The sequence below is a fragment of the Nuphar pumila genome, chromosome 5 (genome assembly GCF_984573655.1).
Source record: "Nuphar pumila chromosome 5, dmNupPumi1.hap1.1, whole genome shotgun sequence".
Taxonomy (NCBI): Eukaryota; Viridiplantae; Streptophyta; class Magnoliopsida; order Nymphaeales; family Nymphaeaceae; genus Nuphar; species Nuphar pumila.
In genome coordinates this window covers 4,208,708-4,226,500 of record NC_143253.1, presented here as the reverse complement: position 1 = coordinate 4,226,500, position 17,793 = coordinate 4,208,708, and the positions used below count along the sequence as shown (strand labels likewise).

The following is a 17,793-nucleotide window of genomic DNA, read 5'->3' as shown; positions in this document are numbered from 1 at the left end:
CCAAATGCTCTCTTGCCATGTTCAATGTTCAGTCCAATATGCTTGCAGTTAGAAGGATAATTTTTAATTACACTATTTCTGACATGCATATAATATACCTGGGGTTGCCGTTACAAGTGAAGCGCCTTTCTTCTGCTACATGGGCTCCGGCGCTTCAAAAAGTGAAGCGCAAATTACTTTTGTGGCAGTCGTCTTATCTCTCCATCGTTGGCTGTCTGACTTTAGTTAGACATGTTCTTTTCACTATTCCAAAAAAAAATTATGTCTAAGTTTGTGATGCATGTGGGAGTAGAGAAGCAGCTGACGCGCTTGCTGACAGGTTTTCTATGGTTTGGGTATCAACTCAAAGGTAAGCGTCACTTGATTGGTTGGTGTTTGGTGGTCTTACCTCGACGTCTGGTTGGTTTAGGCATTCCTATGCCCAGACTGTGGAGCATTATTCTTGTCGCCAAACAATGTTGGTTGGCCCACCAACCGGATAACTCTTGTGCTCGTTTGCTTCTTGCTAAATATGGGGCTCATGCTCTTATCCTGGTTCGTCTAGAAACCCGGGGTTTGGCGTTCTCGCACTTGCGTAAATCGTGGTTGACAACTTTAGCCTTCTTTAGAGACCATTTTGAGGACTCCAAAAATTTTGGTCAGTGGTTGCAGTGGGCGTTGGCGCCAAGCAGAGAGTTCCTCACCTCAAAAGTCTATAGATCGTTGCTCCCCCTGGGGGCTGATTGGTTGCCCGAGAATGTGCTTTGGGCGAAGGGACCTTCTCCCCGTTCTAGAGTCCTAGCTTGGTTAATTTTGCACAATAGGATCCAGACCCATAGTAATTTAAAGAAGTAGGGCATTCAACTCCCGAGTTGGTGTGTGCTTTGTCAAGCTGCGGAAGAATCTATGTTTCACTTGTTCTGGTCTTGCCCAATATTTGTGGAACTCTTCAGCAGGTCTCTTCTACTTTCTTTTATTTGTTTTGGCTTTTGCTCTTTCAGTTCATGGGTTCAACATTTTGTTGATCTTCATGAGTGGTGGTAATGTTGAATCTCTCTATCTCTCTCTCTCTCTAGGGCCCATCAAAATGTTCCTTGTAGGGACATAAATGGGTCAGAGAACTCAGTTCAGATCTAGGCATTGTTATTTAATCTGACCTAATTGGATTTGGAACCACATTCTGAATGGGAATAGATAATGATCTGATTATCTAATCGGATATATTTTATATGTAATCAGGTCGGATTATCATCAAATTTGAATTTTGTTTGGATTCATATTCAAATTTGGAAGCAAAGTTGCATACTCAATCCAAGTATGATTATTCATTAGATGGTACTTGATTTATGGAGTTCGACTAATCAGATCGGGATTAGGTTAGATATCCAACCCAAACCCAATCCGTTTGACAACCCTAGTGCCTGTCAGTGAGGGGCATCGCGTTTCTTTCCATGAAATGTGATTGCACCTGATCTTGCCTTCCTTTTGCCCCAGTAGTATTTCTGTCATCATAGATTTTTATCTTTTATTTTCACATACATTTAAACATAGGCGCATTGAGATTTTATTGTTACGAGAAAACAGCCCGGTCTTACGAACGGGTCACATACATGCGCAAAAGTCACACTCACTTGCAGTTATACATACACTCTTTAACTTGAAATTTATCTATACTTTAACTGTTTTTTTATTAATAATTGGTATATTTTCATCTCTCTCTCTCTCTCCCTCTCTCTATTTTGTGATAATTTAATATTTACATTTAGATAACTTTCTAAACTACCTAACTCTCATATATTCATAGGATCCTCCTGTAGGTGGCTTCTCTCTCTCTCTCTCTCTCTCTCTCTCCAATGCATGATGGGGGCATCTTTCCCTCTATAAAAAAGTTTAAAACAAATTTGTAAATGACATGTATACCATAATACATTGCATGTCATTGAAAAAAGATATAACTGTGTAGATATTTTGCACAATGATGCCCTTCATCCATTTTTAAGAAGTATATATTAAGATCTTTTACTGCAAGAGAAAATCCCAAGATTGAGTTCTGTAACTATGGGTTGAAATGAGCAGTCCTTTGGATTTTATTCTAAGATCCATATCAGAGAATAATATGCTGGATTTGGGTTGAGTATTATTCCAAGTCATTTGGGCTCCTTAAAAGGAGTAAACCCCATGAGAAGTGCACCACTGCATGGTATGGAATAAGTATCAACATTTAAACTAACATCAATAATATTTTGATGTAATGATTTACTAGATGTTTCCTATAGCAAAGGTTTGAGTGTTGGATTAATTACTTGCAGAAATATTTCTTATAACCAAGTAGAAAGCCTTTGGAAACATTTTTCATGTTTACATGTGTTTTCAGAGTGATAAAAAATCAACTGCTCATATTGCACTAAAACTCATGAAACAAAATTCCAATTTCCTTGTTAAATAATTTTATCCAAAGCATAAATTTTAATAAATAAGCAGTGATAAACACATCAAATGGTTTGAATCAAGCATAAAACTCTGATCATATTTTTTAGTTAAGAAGATTAGGACATAAAACTTTTTACTAGCTACTAATACATACACACGCATGCTGAATTAATTGAATTACTCGCATAAAATAAACATGGGAGTTTGATTTTCTTCTATTTTTTTTTAACAATATTTTTTACTTGAACAGAGTTGGGGAGTTCAAATAAGCCGGCTCTCTATCTGTTCGAGCTCCTGAGAAGCCATTTCGGGACTTGGCTTGAGCTCATATCGGACCTCATATCAAGCAAAGCCAAGTTTTCACAAAGCAAACCTGGCTTGTTTGGTTTGTGTACCATCATCCCCTGTCACCATCTAGTTGAGGGAAAGGAAACAGCTACCATAAAAGATGGCAATATTTCTGAGGACAGGTCCAATGGTCAGACCAAATACCTTGCAAGATACTCAGTCCAATCAATGGATGCGATATTGGAGCGAAAAGATCGGGAAGAATGGCATCCAGACATTCAACAAGGTACTCGGCCAAGCACTGGATTTGCTTTCAATATTTCAAGACCCGACGCGATGAAATTCAATCCCTGATATAGATCAAGCGTTTAACATAGACCCCCAGGTCCACTGGTGATTCCAGCCAAGATCAAGTCTGGAACCAAACCGTTGGATGCATTCGCCACACGTGTCCATGTGAACGCAGGCGTGTAATGTGTACTTGCATACATGAGAGAGAGAGAGAGAGAGAGAGTAGCCTTATCAGGTGCAGATCAAAAACAAAGTTTAAAATGATTCACAACAAAACCATTAACATCACACGGGCATACAATCCAAACACAACTTTTCACTATGCAATAAGGAAAGGCAGAACTGTGAGCATGAAGGTCTCATAGTTAAAGGTGGCCATGCCATTGTATGATGTATCCTTCTCCCTGAACTTCTCTGTCAGGCCCTGTGTTTTTTGTTCAAAAAAGAAAAAAAAGAAACAAAAAACATGAGCAATAACCTTTCAAATCCCCAAAAGAATGACCACAAAGAAGGGTGATAAGTAGTTGATCTTGTGCATGGCATTTGGTGGCAACTGAGTTACAACTCAGACCTTCTGTAGCAATTTAGATGAATCTGAGACTCAGATGCCCCTATTACCATATATACTTGGGCAAGTTGTTTCAGATTCGAATGTGGCCAAGTGTTGAATCTTAAATTCCATGTCAACATTGTCAAGCACGAGATCTATATTGGTAAAACTCGCAATATCCAAGCTAAGGTTTTCAGAGTGCACCACAAATATCAAAATGTCGCCTGTTTTGAATTTTGAAAATATCACATCTTATCCCATTATTCGATAGAGAAAGATTGATGGAAGGACAACAATTAATACTAGAGTACCAGAAAAAAAAACTACCCCCTCCCCCACTACTAAAAGATTGTCGGCGATGAGACAAAAAAAAACAGTTCCATTTTATATTTTCTTCAACAACTTTCACATTTTATATATGCCTATATTTTTACCATATATTAAAAAAAGTTGAGAGATAGGAAATCGAGGGATCTGGGTATGGTTAGATGTATCAAAGATGAAACGCAAAGGGTTTTAGTCAAAAAATGAGGAGATTAAGGAGAGATGGAAAGATTATTTTGATAAGCTATTTAATGAAAGTCATGCTCAAGATCTTGGAGACTTCTCCATTCCTTTTCATGAGATGAATCGTGACTTCATGCGCAAGATTCAAAAGAAAGAAATTGCAGAGGCTTTGAAGAAAATGAAATCAAGAAGGGCAGTTGACCCAGATGGTATACTTATCGAGGCTTGGAAATGCTTGGGAGAGAAAGATTTAGAATGGTTGACAAATCTTTTTAACAAGATTTGGCAGACAAATAAGATGCCTAATGAGTGGAGGAAGTGTACTTTGGTGCCTCTATATAAGAATAAGGGTGATATACAAGATTGCACAAACTATCGTGGTATAAAACTCATGAGTCATACTATGAAACTTTGGGAGAGGAGAATTGAGTCTAGGTTGAGGAAGGTTGTAATGATATGGGAGAATCAATTTGGTTTCATGCCTGAAAGATCAACTATGGAAGCTATACATCTTCTTAGACAACTTATTGAGAGAAATAAAGAGAGGAACAAAGATTTGCATATGGTTTTTATTGATTTGGAGAAGGCATACGATAGAGTACCTAGGGGTGTTCTCTGGTGGACAATGATGAAGAAAGGTGTTTCTCTCAAGTACATTAGTATAATTAAAGATATGTACGAAGGAGTAGTAACCAATGTCCACACTTGTGGAGGGGTGACAACCAATTTTCTATAACGATTGGGTTACATCAAGGATCTGCTTTAAGCCCTTTCCTATTTGCTATAGTGATGGATGAACTTACGAGATCAATTCAAGAAAATGTGCCGTGGTGTATGTTGTTTGCTGATGATATTGTTTTGATTGATGAGTCTAGAGCTGGGGTTAATGCTAAGTTAGAATTATGGAGACAGACATTGGAAGCAAAAGGTTTTAAGTTGAGTAAGAGTAAGACAGAATATATGGAATGTCGGTTTAGTAAGCAACGAAGTAGTGATGGGAGTGTAGTGAAGTTTGATGAGCAAGAAATACCGGTGAATGATTGTTTCAAAAATTTGGGATCTATCATTCAAAAGTATGGAGAAATTGATGAAGATGTAAATCATAGGATAAAGGTTGGGTGGATGATATGAAAAAGTGCAACTGGAGTGTTGTGCGATCGTAGAATGTCATTGCGGTTGAAGGTAAAGTTTTATAGGACGACTATTAGGCCCGCTTTACTATATGGTAAGGAATGTTGGGCTGCCAAGAGACATCATATTCAAAAAATGAGTGCGTATGCTGAGATGGATGTGTGAAAATACAATAAAAGATAAGATTCGGAACGAGGAGATACGTAAGAAGGTAGGCGTTGCACCCATTGAAAATAAGATGAGAGAGAATCATTTACGGTGGTTTGGACATATTCGGCGAAGGCCTAATGATGCTCCAGTTAGAAGGATGGAGAATGAGAAAATATATTAGTTAAAAGAGGTCGGGGTAGGCCTAGGAAGACATGGATGGAGATGATAGGAAATGATATAAATGCTTTGAACCTCATCGAGGACATGACATTGGATAGAAATGATCAGAATGATTTTCTTTTTTGGTTCATATCGCTGACCCCAATTGTTTTGGGATGAAGGCGTAGTTGTTGTGTATTAAAAATGGTTCAATTTATTGCGACAGTTTCACTGCCAAGATTTTCCTGAGAATGATGGTTGTAACAACAAGGATCGCATGGCCGTACCGTACTTGAAAAAGATCTTCCAGTGGCAAGGCAAAAAGCGATCAATGAATTTCTCATACACAAAGAAGGTAGAAAAAGAAAGGGAGCCTTTGGACAATAAAAGGCTGGCATCAATGGGGCGACCATATATACTAACTCCTGAAACAGATCAATGAGCTTCAGGAGACTTATGCTAACAAGGTTCGAAAAGCGCTCTCCTCAGACCAAGCTACCAAGTCTAAGACAAGGCTCGCAAGTTAATATCAGTCTAAGACTAAGCAATATCTTGGGGAGGCAAATTTTCCAGATTTTGTTTGAATTTCAAACACATGTAAGTAAAAAGAAGGGAAAAAAAGAAAAATAACTTTCATTTAACAAGGTTGAGAGAATCTATGAAACAATCAAAACAAAAAGGAAGAAGAAAATTAAAAGAAAACATGGAATTGTTAACATTTTTTGATATTTTCTGAAAATTTCTCACAGTAATTTGAATAACAGATATTTTCAACATACCAGGAAAATCTCAGAAAAGAATCTTGATTTCTTTATACCTTGTTAAAATGTTATGTTATTTTCATAATATCAACAATATATTTTCAAAAAAGCAGTGATATTTGTGACTGCCTTTTACACCATTCAGGTTGGTTGAACCATCAGTGATACCCATCAGAAATTCAACCTATCTCTTAGGAGGGATATAATTGCGAAATACAGAGAAGATCTAAGAAAACTTCTTACCTTCACAACGAGACTACACCTGCATCAAACAAGCAGAAATAAATAAACAGAATCCAGAAAAAGAGAAAATGAGTAATGTACTTTTGGCCATTACATGAAGTATGACCATGTTCATGAACTCCTGTTTCTAACAGTGTAAACAAGAAACTGTTAAGTTCACAAACTTGATCACCTTTCATTTGATGCCAAACATGCCCTTATAAAAAAGGGAAGAGATATACATACTCGATGAAATTGTCATAGTCGATTGCCCTGGTTTTGCTAGTGGGATCATACTTGGAGATCAGCAAATCCAGAACTACAGGTGATACAGAAAAGCCAAGGCTGAGAAGCGCATCACGCAACTCGTTGGCATCAATCTTCCCGCTACGATCTCTATCGAATCTCTCGAAAATCGCCTGAGTTTCCAAAATAGATTGAGAAAAGGATGAAAGAATAAAAAAAGTTAGAAGTGGAGGCCAACCGACTAGGGAGAAAGAAGAGCCTGAATTTAGCAACCCAGACTTCATCAGTGTCTTGAGTTGGTATGTGGCAGTCTGTGTGGGCAAATTGGATAAGCATGAACCAAGTCCCAAGTCTCATCGATTCTCTTTAGGCCAGTTTGTTTAGTTTCCATGAGGTGGGAAAAAGCTGAGCCAGCAGGAAAGCTCAGTCCCTTCCCACCTTGAGTGAAACAAACAACAAGGGAAGGGGATGAGTTGGCAACTCTTCCTTTCCCCAACCCTCTTTTCCTGTCATTTTACAGTCACACCTCCCCCCATGTCAAAACATTATTTCTCCTCCATGCTGGTGGCTGGTGTTCACGGATATCTGCATAGATCGATGGTATTCAAACACACCTTGTTTCATTCTCATGAGGTGGGAATTAGAAAGGACACCTTTCCCACGCTTGGGGCCCATGCAGCCGCCATCATGGAGGAGAAATAATGTTTTCACATGGGGGGGGGGGGGCATGCCAGATCTGACCTCCCCCAAATGAAGAATGGTCACAAATGACAAATCTGAGATCATCAAAATAGCCTGTAACCAATGCAGAGATTTTGCAAACAAGGTATCTCAGACCCTTGGTTCCAAGATTCCAGTGTCCTCTCAAAACACACAGATCTCTGGCCAAATAGGTGGGTCGTGTATCTCAGATCCTAAGGCCTAAGATTGCCTTGACCTTTGAGGCAATCAAATAGGACCTTAAGAGCAAGCCTCTGCTAGTGCCAACCAAATTGTAGTAGACTTGGGGACTCTTGAGAGATCAAGACTGACACAGATGACAAGGGTCCATGTTACTCACCCTCCAATTCTGAAGACTGTAAAACACAGATGTAAATTCTTTAGGTCCTGTTCAAGAGAAAAAGGAAATATGTCACAATTTTTTTCACACTCTGGCATTAACTATTGATTATAAGAACCATATAGGAACAATCAACCCTAATTCAGTAGAACAAACAGCAGAAACAATAAAAACTTGGAAATAAGGAAAAACCTGGTCATGAACCCTTGTGGGAATTGAATGAAGGATAAATTTTAAGATAGAATGGTACAATGTAATTCTTAATCTAGACAATAATCCCCCATTGTTCAAACAAGATGCTTGATTAAAAGGATGATTGTAGACTAAAAAAATCTCTTAAACGCGAAAGAGAACATTTTTTCCAACAATTATAGTTTTATGAGGAATAATAGCAAATTAAATGTCTTTATTTCCCTCAAATAAGCAAAAGGAAAACACAGATAAGGTGATAACTCTTATTAGCTGTAAGCCAGACCAGTATCCCCTATGTGGAACCAAGTGTGAGTGTCATGGGCAGAACATTCCGGCATTTTCATGGTATTACAGATGTTGCAGCACAATCATCAAACAGTGTCAAAGCTTTAAGATCTCCTGCACTTCTTATACAGTGAATATATAGGAAATGTATGGGACAGGTATAACCAAGAATCTGGATGGTGAATTGACGATACTACCCCATTGAAAGAACAGAAACAAGAACAATGGGTGACCAAACTTCAAACAGACCAACTGTCCTGCAAGCTGATTTTTTGCATTTATGCTGAATCTAAACTTGACTCGCTGATCCCACACCTTGATGTTCCATTAAAGTGAGTATTACATAAAAGAGCATCTACGCTTTTAACCAATTTCAAGTTCAACATGAATGCATTTCCAAACACACATGAATTTGAAATTCATTCCTTCACTTCCCCCTGAATGCCCCTAAAAAAACATCTCCTAGAGGTTTTTATTTAAACCATATAAGGGTTAAAATGGGATGGAAACTTTTCAATTTCTAAAAAGAATAGGATATGGTGTACTGCAGTGACTGCATACACATCATACGTTACTGGTGAAGATGCTATAAATAATGCAACAAACAAGTACACCTAATGTGATTACCCTATTACACAGGGATGACTCCAATCTGTCCCCACCTTGTCATCCTCCCTATGTAGTATTCTTGTGGATAATTACACAAAAATAGTATCTCCTACATAAAAGAGCATCTATGCTTTTAACCAATTTCAATTTCAACATGAATGCAATTCCAAACACATGAATTTGAAATTCATTCCTTCACTTCCCCCTGAATGCCCCCAAAACAACATCTCCTAGAGGTTTTTATTTAAACCATAAGTGTTAAAATGGGATGGAAACTTTTCAATTTCTAAAAAGAATAGGATATGGTGTACTGCAGTGACAGCATACACATCATACGTTACTGGTGAAGATGCTATAAATAATGCAACAAACAAGTACATCTAATGTGATTACCCTATTACACAGGGATTACTCCAATCTGTCATCCTCCCTGTATAGTATTCTTGTGGAGAATTACACAAAAATAGTATCTCCAGTGTCCTCCTGTCCATGCCCACGTGACATAGTCATGATATTTTATTATGCATGGATTGGTTTGTTCTTTTTGTTTTTTTGATGAGCAAACCGAACAAAGAAAAAAAAATAGAAGAAAAAGAACTGGAATCAATTATCCAGATCACTGTTATCAGAATCTATGTGAAACGGACTGAATCAGCCAATTTGAACCCATCAACAAAAAATCAATTTGCTTCAGGTGGAACCAAGCCGGAAAGATTGGCCAATTCAAGCCCGTTTCAGCTCAATTTGATTCAACCCTGAATCGGCTAATTCTCTGAGTTCTTTTGAAAATTGATTCAGGTCTGAAACTGATTCTGACAACATTGATCCAAATGACATCAATGTAACATCTTAGCGCTTGCTACTCTAACCAACAGTATACAACCCATATAACAAATAGTCGGGGAAATAGCAAAAACCAATTGTCCAAATGACATCAATGTAGGAGTTAGTAACCTAACCAACAGTATAGAACATACAAAACAAATAGTCAGGGAAAATGTATACAAGTTAGCTACTAAACGAATCATGACAATCAAAATAATTTCAGTTATATTCATCAAATCATTTTACACCTAAGGTAGTATTTGAAATGCATTAAGATAAAGCAGGCGGTTAAATGTAATAACCGAAACGCTGGGCAGCATTTTTCAAATAGAAGATGAGTTAGGCGGCTTTCTTCGTAAATTTCTCATTTCTATTTAAACCAACCAATTCTTCTCAAGTCAAAGGTATATTAAAAAAGGGAAAATTTTCCGGCCAGATCAATCAAAACAAATGGCAATTTAATCATAATTAATAACATTGATGGAGTGACCCCCACAGCACTACTACATAGGACTGGACTTATTCTTCCAACCTGGCCAACGTTGAAAAAATAATATATAAGCCAACGTTGCCAGATTGGAAAATATCCACACTACGCGTTTTGTAACATGTACTATTTCAATATTGAGAGATAATGCAATCATCAGAGGCAAAATGATATTTCTGACAAATAAATGAATTGAAAAAGCAAGTCGTGACAGGTGTTATGCTGCCATTTGTAAAATGTCAAACAGTAAGTTTTATTTTCTCCTCTCCCAACAGCCCCTAATTTTCTACACCATGGTGGTGGGGACTTGACTGTTGGCTCCTCTTATGGGTCAACCAGCAAATGGCAATCCACAAAAACAGGTCCCAGTAAGATGTTGCCATGATTATTTGGTAGAAAGTTGGAAACTATCTCACAACCATCTTCGAGTAAAATTACTGAAAACATCCCCGACTTTGTACAATTAGCAGCGTTACTGCTGACGATACGGTGGTCGGGTCGGACCAGCTTCAAGGTTCGAATCCACCAGGGCCACAGTACCGAAAAGACGGATATGCATCTGAGAACGACGGCTTGAACTGAGGCTAAGGACGGGGATACATCTGTCATTTTATATGATGACGGCATTGTTCAGAGGGCGCTAGTACAGTCTCGGTCCGCCATTAAGTGGCAGGAGGGAAAAGGCCAAAAAAAAAAGAGGCTCGGCCCGAGTCACTTGAGCATATAACCGAGTCGCATGCCCGATTGAACCCCAGGCCCTCGACCAGGGGCCTCGAACTCGACAACGGCACATATGGCTTACCCGATTCGAGTCATTCGACTCGGGAACCGTCAGGCATTTTAGCGCAAAATCCCGGAACGAGTTTGACCGCTTGAAAAAACCTAGGAATTTTCAAGGGGGCACTCATGGAAGCCTCTTTTCCTTTGATAGAGGCACTTTTGGGGGAAAGTGCTTTCCCAGGGGAGGAGGTTACGAACCCAAGAAAGGAAAGCTGTTTTTTTTCATCTAATTACGTGGGTCTCACCATATATTTCTTACAGCCATGTTTGTTTCACCAGGAAAGAGACCCTATTTCCTCTGAAAGAGCATGAAACAAACGCCCCTTAGGAAATCAAATCGAGAAGGAACTACCCCGAATCCTCTGAGAGAAAAAATAGGCGAGGAAATCGAGAGAGAGGATCGGGTCAGGGGCAACCTTACCGTCCGCGTTCCATCAATTCGAGAAATCGAGAGACAGAGAGAAGAGTTTATAGAAAATAGACTATGAAATTGAAAGAGAGAAGAAGAAGAAGATGAATAAAATGAAGACTTAAGTACTACTGACCGATCTTTCGGGTGTTGGAGTTGGTGAAGAGGTACATGAGGAGATGGACGGTCCGGATGCTGAAGGTCTGGTTGTAGGAGGAAAGCGCCCTCTGCAACTCCTTGTCGTCTATGAACCCGCTCCCGTCCTGGTCCGCCGCCTGGAAGCACGCCACCACATTCGGATCCGTCCCCGGCGGGAACGTCGACGGCACCAGCGTCCCGAACGGGCTCCCGTAGGGTCCCGCCGGGGGATAGGCGGTCGGCGGGTAACCGGCCATCTGTGGCGGTGCTCCGGGGTACCCAGCCGTCGGTGGCGGTGCTCCAGGGTACCCAGCCGTCGGTGGCGGTGCCCCGGGGTAACCGGCCGTCGGTGGCGGTGCCCCGGGGTACCCTGCCGTCATTGGCGGTGCGCCGGGGTACCCGGCCGTCATTGGCGGTGCGCTGGGGTACCCGCTGCTGGAGGGATTGTTCTTTGGGGGTTTCTCTCCCGGAGGAGCGGTCGCCTGGTAGGGTGGGGCCGTGGGTGCGTACCCGTACGGCTGGGGCGATTGCCCCGGATACCCGTACCCATACCCTCCCTGTGGGTAGCCAGCCATATTTTTTCTTAGAGAGAGAGAGAGAGAGGTTTTCTTGAGGGGGCAGAACTATGGTTGTGTATTTATAGGAAGAGAGAAACTTCGCCATTTGGGAATGGAAACAACGCGGATACCCGTCCGACGCGGATGCAAATCGGATGGCCACGATGTCGGCATGAGCAAAAACGCTCATGTTCAGCATCACCTGATCCGCTTCCGTCCGACGCTGCTCGACATATATAATTACCGACCCCGTTTATTTTGATAATTACCACTGCCTCTAGTCTAGGGGTGGCAATCGGGTCGGGTCGGGTCGGGTCGGGTCGGGTCGGCGGGTAGACGGGTCAGCATATCTCAACACGAACCCGACCCATTTATTAAACAGGTAACCCGACACGACATGGTTAACCCGTTTAATAAACAGGTTGGGTCGGGTAAACGGGTTGGCGAGTTAGCGGTCGGGTTGGGTAAACGGGTTGGCGGGTCAGGTTCGGGTAAACGGGTTGACTCGCCCGCCTAACCGGTTTATTAAACGGGTCAGCCGGGTTGGCATACCCCTAACACAAACCCGACCCGTTTAATAAATGGGTTAGGCGGGTCGAGCCGTTTATGACACGAACCCGTTTATAGCCAAACCGGAACCCGCCGAGAAATCGGATACCATCTGGATCACACCTGATCATATCACGGTTTTTGTGCTGACTTGATATGGTAAAAAATGGACCAAAACGAAGGTTTTCACATGTAAAAAGTGCAGGGTCGCCCAAGTGGCAGCAGGCCTGGGGAGAAGGTGTTGGCCCCTTCATTCATTTTTTCGGACCTCACCGGTGTGCGGGTGCCTTTAACTGGTGGGCTCCGTAAGGGCTTGAGTGTCTGTGTCGATGGCCCCATTCAGGGTTTACCTCGCAGGAGTGTGGTAATCAAAAACACATTCAAGAGGTGAAAATGGATCAGATTACATCAAGATCCTATCGTGTGTCTGAGTTGAAACACTGATCTGAATCTAAATCTATAAATCATCCAGCTATGTAAATCTGAATCCATGAATCCTATCTGAATAAATTTTTGGATCCTGTTCAAAAACCCGTATACACAAATTGAATTCTTGATTCATATCAAAGGTCCAATCAAACCTGATTAATTCACACCTAAACAAAGGTTTGGTTTGGATGACACAAACTGACCGGTTGCCCTTTTGGGCCGGTTGGATAAAGTTTCGGATCACGTCTTGAGAACAAATGTAGGACCCACTTCTTTTGTTTTGACATTATAAAAGGTGAGACTACCAACAGTCTCATTGTGTTTGTTTTGCTCCAACACTAGCTGTCTATGTGAAAAACTTTTGTTAAGAAACTTTGGATTCTTTTTTTAAATTTTAAAGCTGACAAAGCAAATGCAAACTTTTATTGGAAGTGTCTTTGGATTTAAGTGGTTGTGTTATAATGATCAAAAGAGATTTACTTTCAAAATCTCAAAAAAAGTTTTATGTTTGATTACTCTCCAAGTAACCATCAAATGAGATTCACTTTTTAAATCTCATGTGATTTCAAACCGCTTGAGATGCAACCAAACCCACCTAGGTAAGTGTGGATTCAAAGGTAAACAGAAGTTGATAGTTGTATGATCCATAAAGGATAAGGAAGCCTCATGTCCTCTTACACCTATCAAAGGTCCCAAGAGTGGGAAGTGGGAAATACCTAGTGCCAAAAGTTGATGCAGTTGTAGGAAATAACCGATGATATTTGACACCTCTAGTTTCACATTTCACTTTCTACCTAAATGAGGTGGTAGGTACCAAATACTACACCTCCAACAACCTTCCCAATGCTCTTCCACTCTTAATTTCAGCTTTTCAGATGCATTTCAAACATCAGCACAAGTCAAGTGATAATTTCCAGCTGAATCATTTTACTTATCCGAAACAACCATGTAAATTTGTTTAAACCACAGAATTTGAAGATTCCATAACTGCATCCTTAGCTGCCACTGACTGACAGTAGGGGGTGGCAAAACCTGACACGCCCCGCCAACCCCCCTCTTAGGTGTGTTCGGGTTGGGCTTAAGCCAACCCGTTTAATAAACGGGTCGACCCGTCTAACCCGTTTATTAAACGGGTCGGGTTCGGGGTATGCCAACCCAGCCCGCGAACCCGCCAACCTGCCTATTACCCGCCAACCCGTTTTCCCGACCCAACCCATTTATTAAACGGGTTGGCTGGTCATGTCGGGTTACCCGTTTATTAAATGGGTCAGGTTAGTGTTTGCCACAGCCGACCCGTTTAATAAATGGGTCAGGTTCAGATTGAGGTATGCTGACCCGCCGACCCGATTGCCACCCCTAACTGACAGTATCCAAACAAGGCCTTAAGGATATATGGGAGCACGTTAAAAATTTGGGCCAGGTATTTGACCAAATCTACTGAAAGCTGTTTGAGACATTAATGACGCTTTCAATAGAAAAATTTGGGCCAGGTATTTTTCTTATTTGGAGCCCTAGTTAAAGAAAAAAAAAAGAAAAAGAAAGAGAGAAGAAAAGAAGAAAAAAGGGAAAAAAAAGTGAAAGAAAGAAGAAAAAATGAGAGAGAGAAAGAGAGAATGACTTTAGCCACCACTTCACCTCGCCCTAATTTTTTTTTTCCTTGTTCCCAACATAACAAGGGGGTGGAACGCTGAAACACCATTCCTAAAGTGTACGTTTTGCCTGTCCACTGCCTCTAGGGTTTGATGGCGCTATCAAACACCCCCTCACAGTATTAATTTTTCAACAACCAGTGACCCGCGTATAACCACCGCCTCATAGAGTAGTCATTCATACCTTCACATATTCTGAGGGCATTAATGCAAATATCAGTTACTTCAACCCATCTTTTGAGTCCGTAAGACTAGATCCATTTATAGTATCTGCTTCCATATCCATATCCAGTCAATTACTGAAGCTTAAAAACCAAACCCAACCCATTCTTCATCTTCTTTTTTTAACATACAGCTTCATGTCCTTAAAACAGTTTAGAAAGTATTTATATAATAAAGATCAATTCCCATAAGACGTGTTTGGATACCTTAGATCTTAGATCCAAGATTTTGAGCGTTGACTTTTATTTTATTAACACTTTAATGGTCAAAGTTAAAAACAATAGTTGGGCACATGGAAATCTTATCCAAGTCAATGAAGCAAAATCGAGGTCAAATAATTTATTTAGTTGACTATAAAAAAAAAAACAAAAAAAAAAGGAGGAAAGAAAAGTTGGGCATAATTCTCAAGCTTTGCTCCAACGGTGGTCAAAGATAACGAAGCACAATGGCAGTATGAGTGGACATTAGGTTAGGCCAAGCTTGTCTCAAGTTGGATCCACAAGGGTCGTTGGGCCCATTGGCCTGGGCCTGGGCTCGGGTGGTGCAAAAAGTCTGGCCTCATTGTGCATGCACAGCCTGATGCTACATTTGACCCTGCTGCATTCTCCAAGCCTGATCAGGCCTTTAGTGGTCTGAGACCCGTGCTCAGCCATGTTCAAGCATGTTGCATTTTAATTTATAATTTTGTAATCTATTTCATGAATACATAGTAAATATATATTTTTTCTTATATAAGATTTAGATTTTAGAAGTTTTGCATTTTAATTTTTAATTTTATAATTAATTTAATGAATACATATTAAATCTATTTTTATATATAATTTGAAATTTAAAAAATTTTACATTTTAATTCATAATTTTATAATATATTTAGTGAATGCAAGATAAATCTGTTTTTTTTTTTTTTGCTTTGAAAGAGAAAATTTGTGATCAAATTGAAACTTGGCATGAGATATACCTCTCTAAACGGGCAAAAGTCATGTTAATCCGTTATGTGTTGAGTAGCCTCACATTGCACCACATTGTTATGTTATTTTTCATTTGCCAAAGAAGTTAGAGTGAAGATTGAATACGATTTTCTCAAAAAAAAAAAATTAGGAGGGTAAGGGCCCCACCAAGGTCCATGTCAATTGTTGTTTTTTCTGTTAATAATATTCTTTTATTCTTCTTTAAAAAGACTAGTAAATGGGCTAGCCTCGGGTAGACTCAAAATAATATTCCAATACTGTGTAACCCATAGTTAGCAATAAGTAAAACAACAAAAATTGTTAAATACTGAATACATTATTTGAAAGGCCTCACGTTAGAAAAGATGGCTGAGAAAAGCGGTCAGGAACAAAATCAGTAAACAATGCGTACAGGTTAATTTAATTCGGAATTAATTTTACAAAATGCGTCAAAAAAACAGACATATACACCAGATATTTTTATGAGAAACAAGTTAGTATAAGGAACAATGAGATTCAAATTCAAGAATTGACATGATTCAAACCTAAGACCCGATCCAATTGGTTCCATAATTGAGTTATTTGAAAAACACGAAGTTTCAATTGTTTCCTTCATTTTCAAAGTTTTTCAAAGTTTTATTGAAAGGAACGTGTTTTAAACAAAGTTTTGCTAACTATGGTCCAGCCCCACCTGGCATGTTTACTAATTGGGCTAAAAGGGCCCTACCTGACCCACTTATGACTCAACCCGGTAAAGTCTTGGCCTAAATCTGACAAGAGTCAGGTAAGGCTCACTGAGCATGAGTTTATGTTGAGCAAGTCAGGCCATAATGGACCTCAGGTCGAACCTGCTTGGGCAGGCCCTTTGCCACCACAGTTGATTGACCAAGCTCAGGTCAAGACTAAGATTTTCTTGTGAAAGCTAAGCTTGTTTTTTCTTTTTTGAAAGGCAAGCTGGGATAAGGCGGACCCCTACCAGAACAACAGCTGCCCCATGTGGTAGAGGGATTCGATCCTCCGCCTTCAGCTTGACACAGGACCCTGCTTACCACATGGGATACCACCTCGGTGGTGAAAGCTTGGCTTGTTGGTGGCTACTCACCCTTAACTCTCATATGTACCACCGAAGTGGTATGCCATGTGGTAAGCAGGGTCACGTGCCAAGCTGAAGGCCCAGGTTCGAATCCCTCTACCACATGGGCTTAAGAGATATCTGGTGGGGTCTGCCTAATCCCATCTTGCCTTTCAAAAAAAAACCCTCAGGTATGGCATAGACCAAATTTTTCGGGGTGTACTTATCACTGTAGCATTTACACATCCAAATAACATATCATGATGTGTTAACAAGGACTATAGCATCATCAAAATGTTTATACATTGAAAATTTTGTTAAAAAAGCTTGTTTTGTATGACCAGTACCTCTACCTCTGCTTTTGTATATTTTTTTTATGACGAGGAACTCTCATCGATAACTGGGCCACTTAATGGGCTTGCATCCCAATTAGGGGTGTCAATGGGTCGGGTTTGGTTCGGATCCGTTGAAACTAGAATTGACCCTGATGTTTAGTATGGTATTGGGTTCATACCCGGGTTTAATAGAACACACCATAAGAGAAACCATTTTTGGACCCGATAAAAAGTATTAACAAGACTCGGTAAAATCATATATCATTTTACATTGAAAAATTGCAGGTCTAAATCAGAACTTGGGTCGGGCTGGGTTTGATATAAAAGTCCACTAACTATACTCATATCTGGTATAAAATTTCACAAACTATGCTTGGGTCCATGTATTAATCAGACCTTTGGGTCTGGCCCCATATCTTAATCGGGTCTTTTTATTTATCACCATACCCGAACCCTATAGGGTTTCGTTTAGGTCTGGTCCAGGTAAACTTGCCTCGTTGACACCCCTAATCCTAGTGAGTTAAACCCTAGGTA

The 17,793-nt window shown here is 40.1% G+C and overlaps 1 protein-coding gene across 1 annotated transcript; it reads right to left on the bottom strand.

The window, feature by feature from the left end:
• Positions 1-3,224: 3,224 nt before the first annotated feature.
• On the bottom strand, positions 3,225-12,104 carry LOC149836531 (calcium-binding protein CBP-like). The gene is made up of 5 exons (XM_090005411.1): positions 11,498-12,104; positions 7,775-7,821; positions 6,715-6,887; positions 6,490-6,508; positions 3,225-3,412 (listed from the first exon to the last, which is right to left on the bottom strand). Exons 1-5 carry the CDS (start codon positions 12,072-12,074, stop codon positions 3,308-3,310), a joined length of 921 nt encoding a protein of 306 aa, XP_089861537.1. The 5' UTR covers positions 12,075-12,104; the 3' UTR covers positions 3,225-3,307.
• Between the last annotated feature and the right edge of the window lie 5,689 nt (positions 12,105-17,793).

What these genes read in the sequence shown, in the direction of transcription:
- LOC149836531 (XM_090005411.1), bottom strand. Translation starts at nt 12,074, where the DNA reads ATGGCTGGCTACCCACAGGGAGGGTATGGGTACGGGTATCCGGGGCAA. An exon ending in CTCCAACACCCGAAAGATCG is followed by an intron (nt 7,822 to 11,497) that starts GTCAGTAGTACT and finishes TCTCTTGAACAG; the next exon opens with GACCTAAAGAATTTACATCT. An exon ending in ACAGTCTTCAGAATTGGAGG is followed by an intron (nt 6,888 to 7,774) that starts GTGAGTAACATG and finishes TTGGAAACTCAG; the next exon opens with GCGATTTTCGAGAGATTCGA.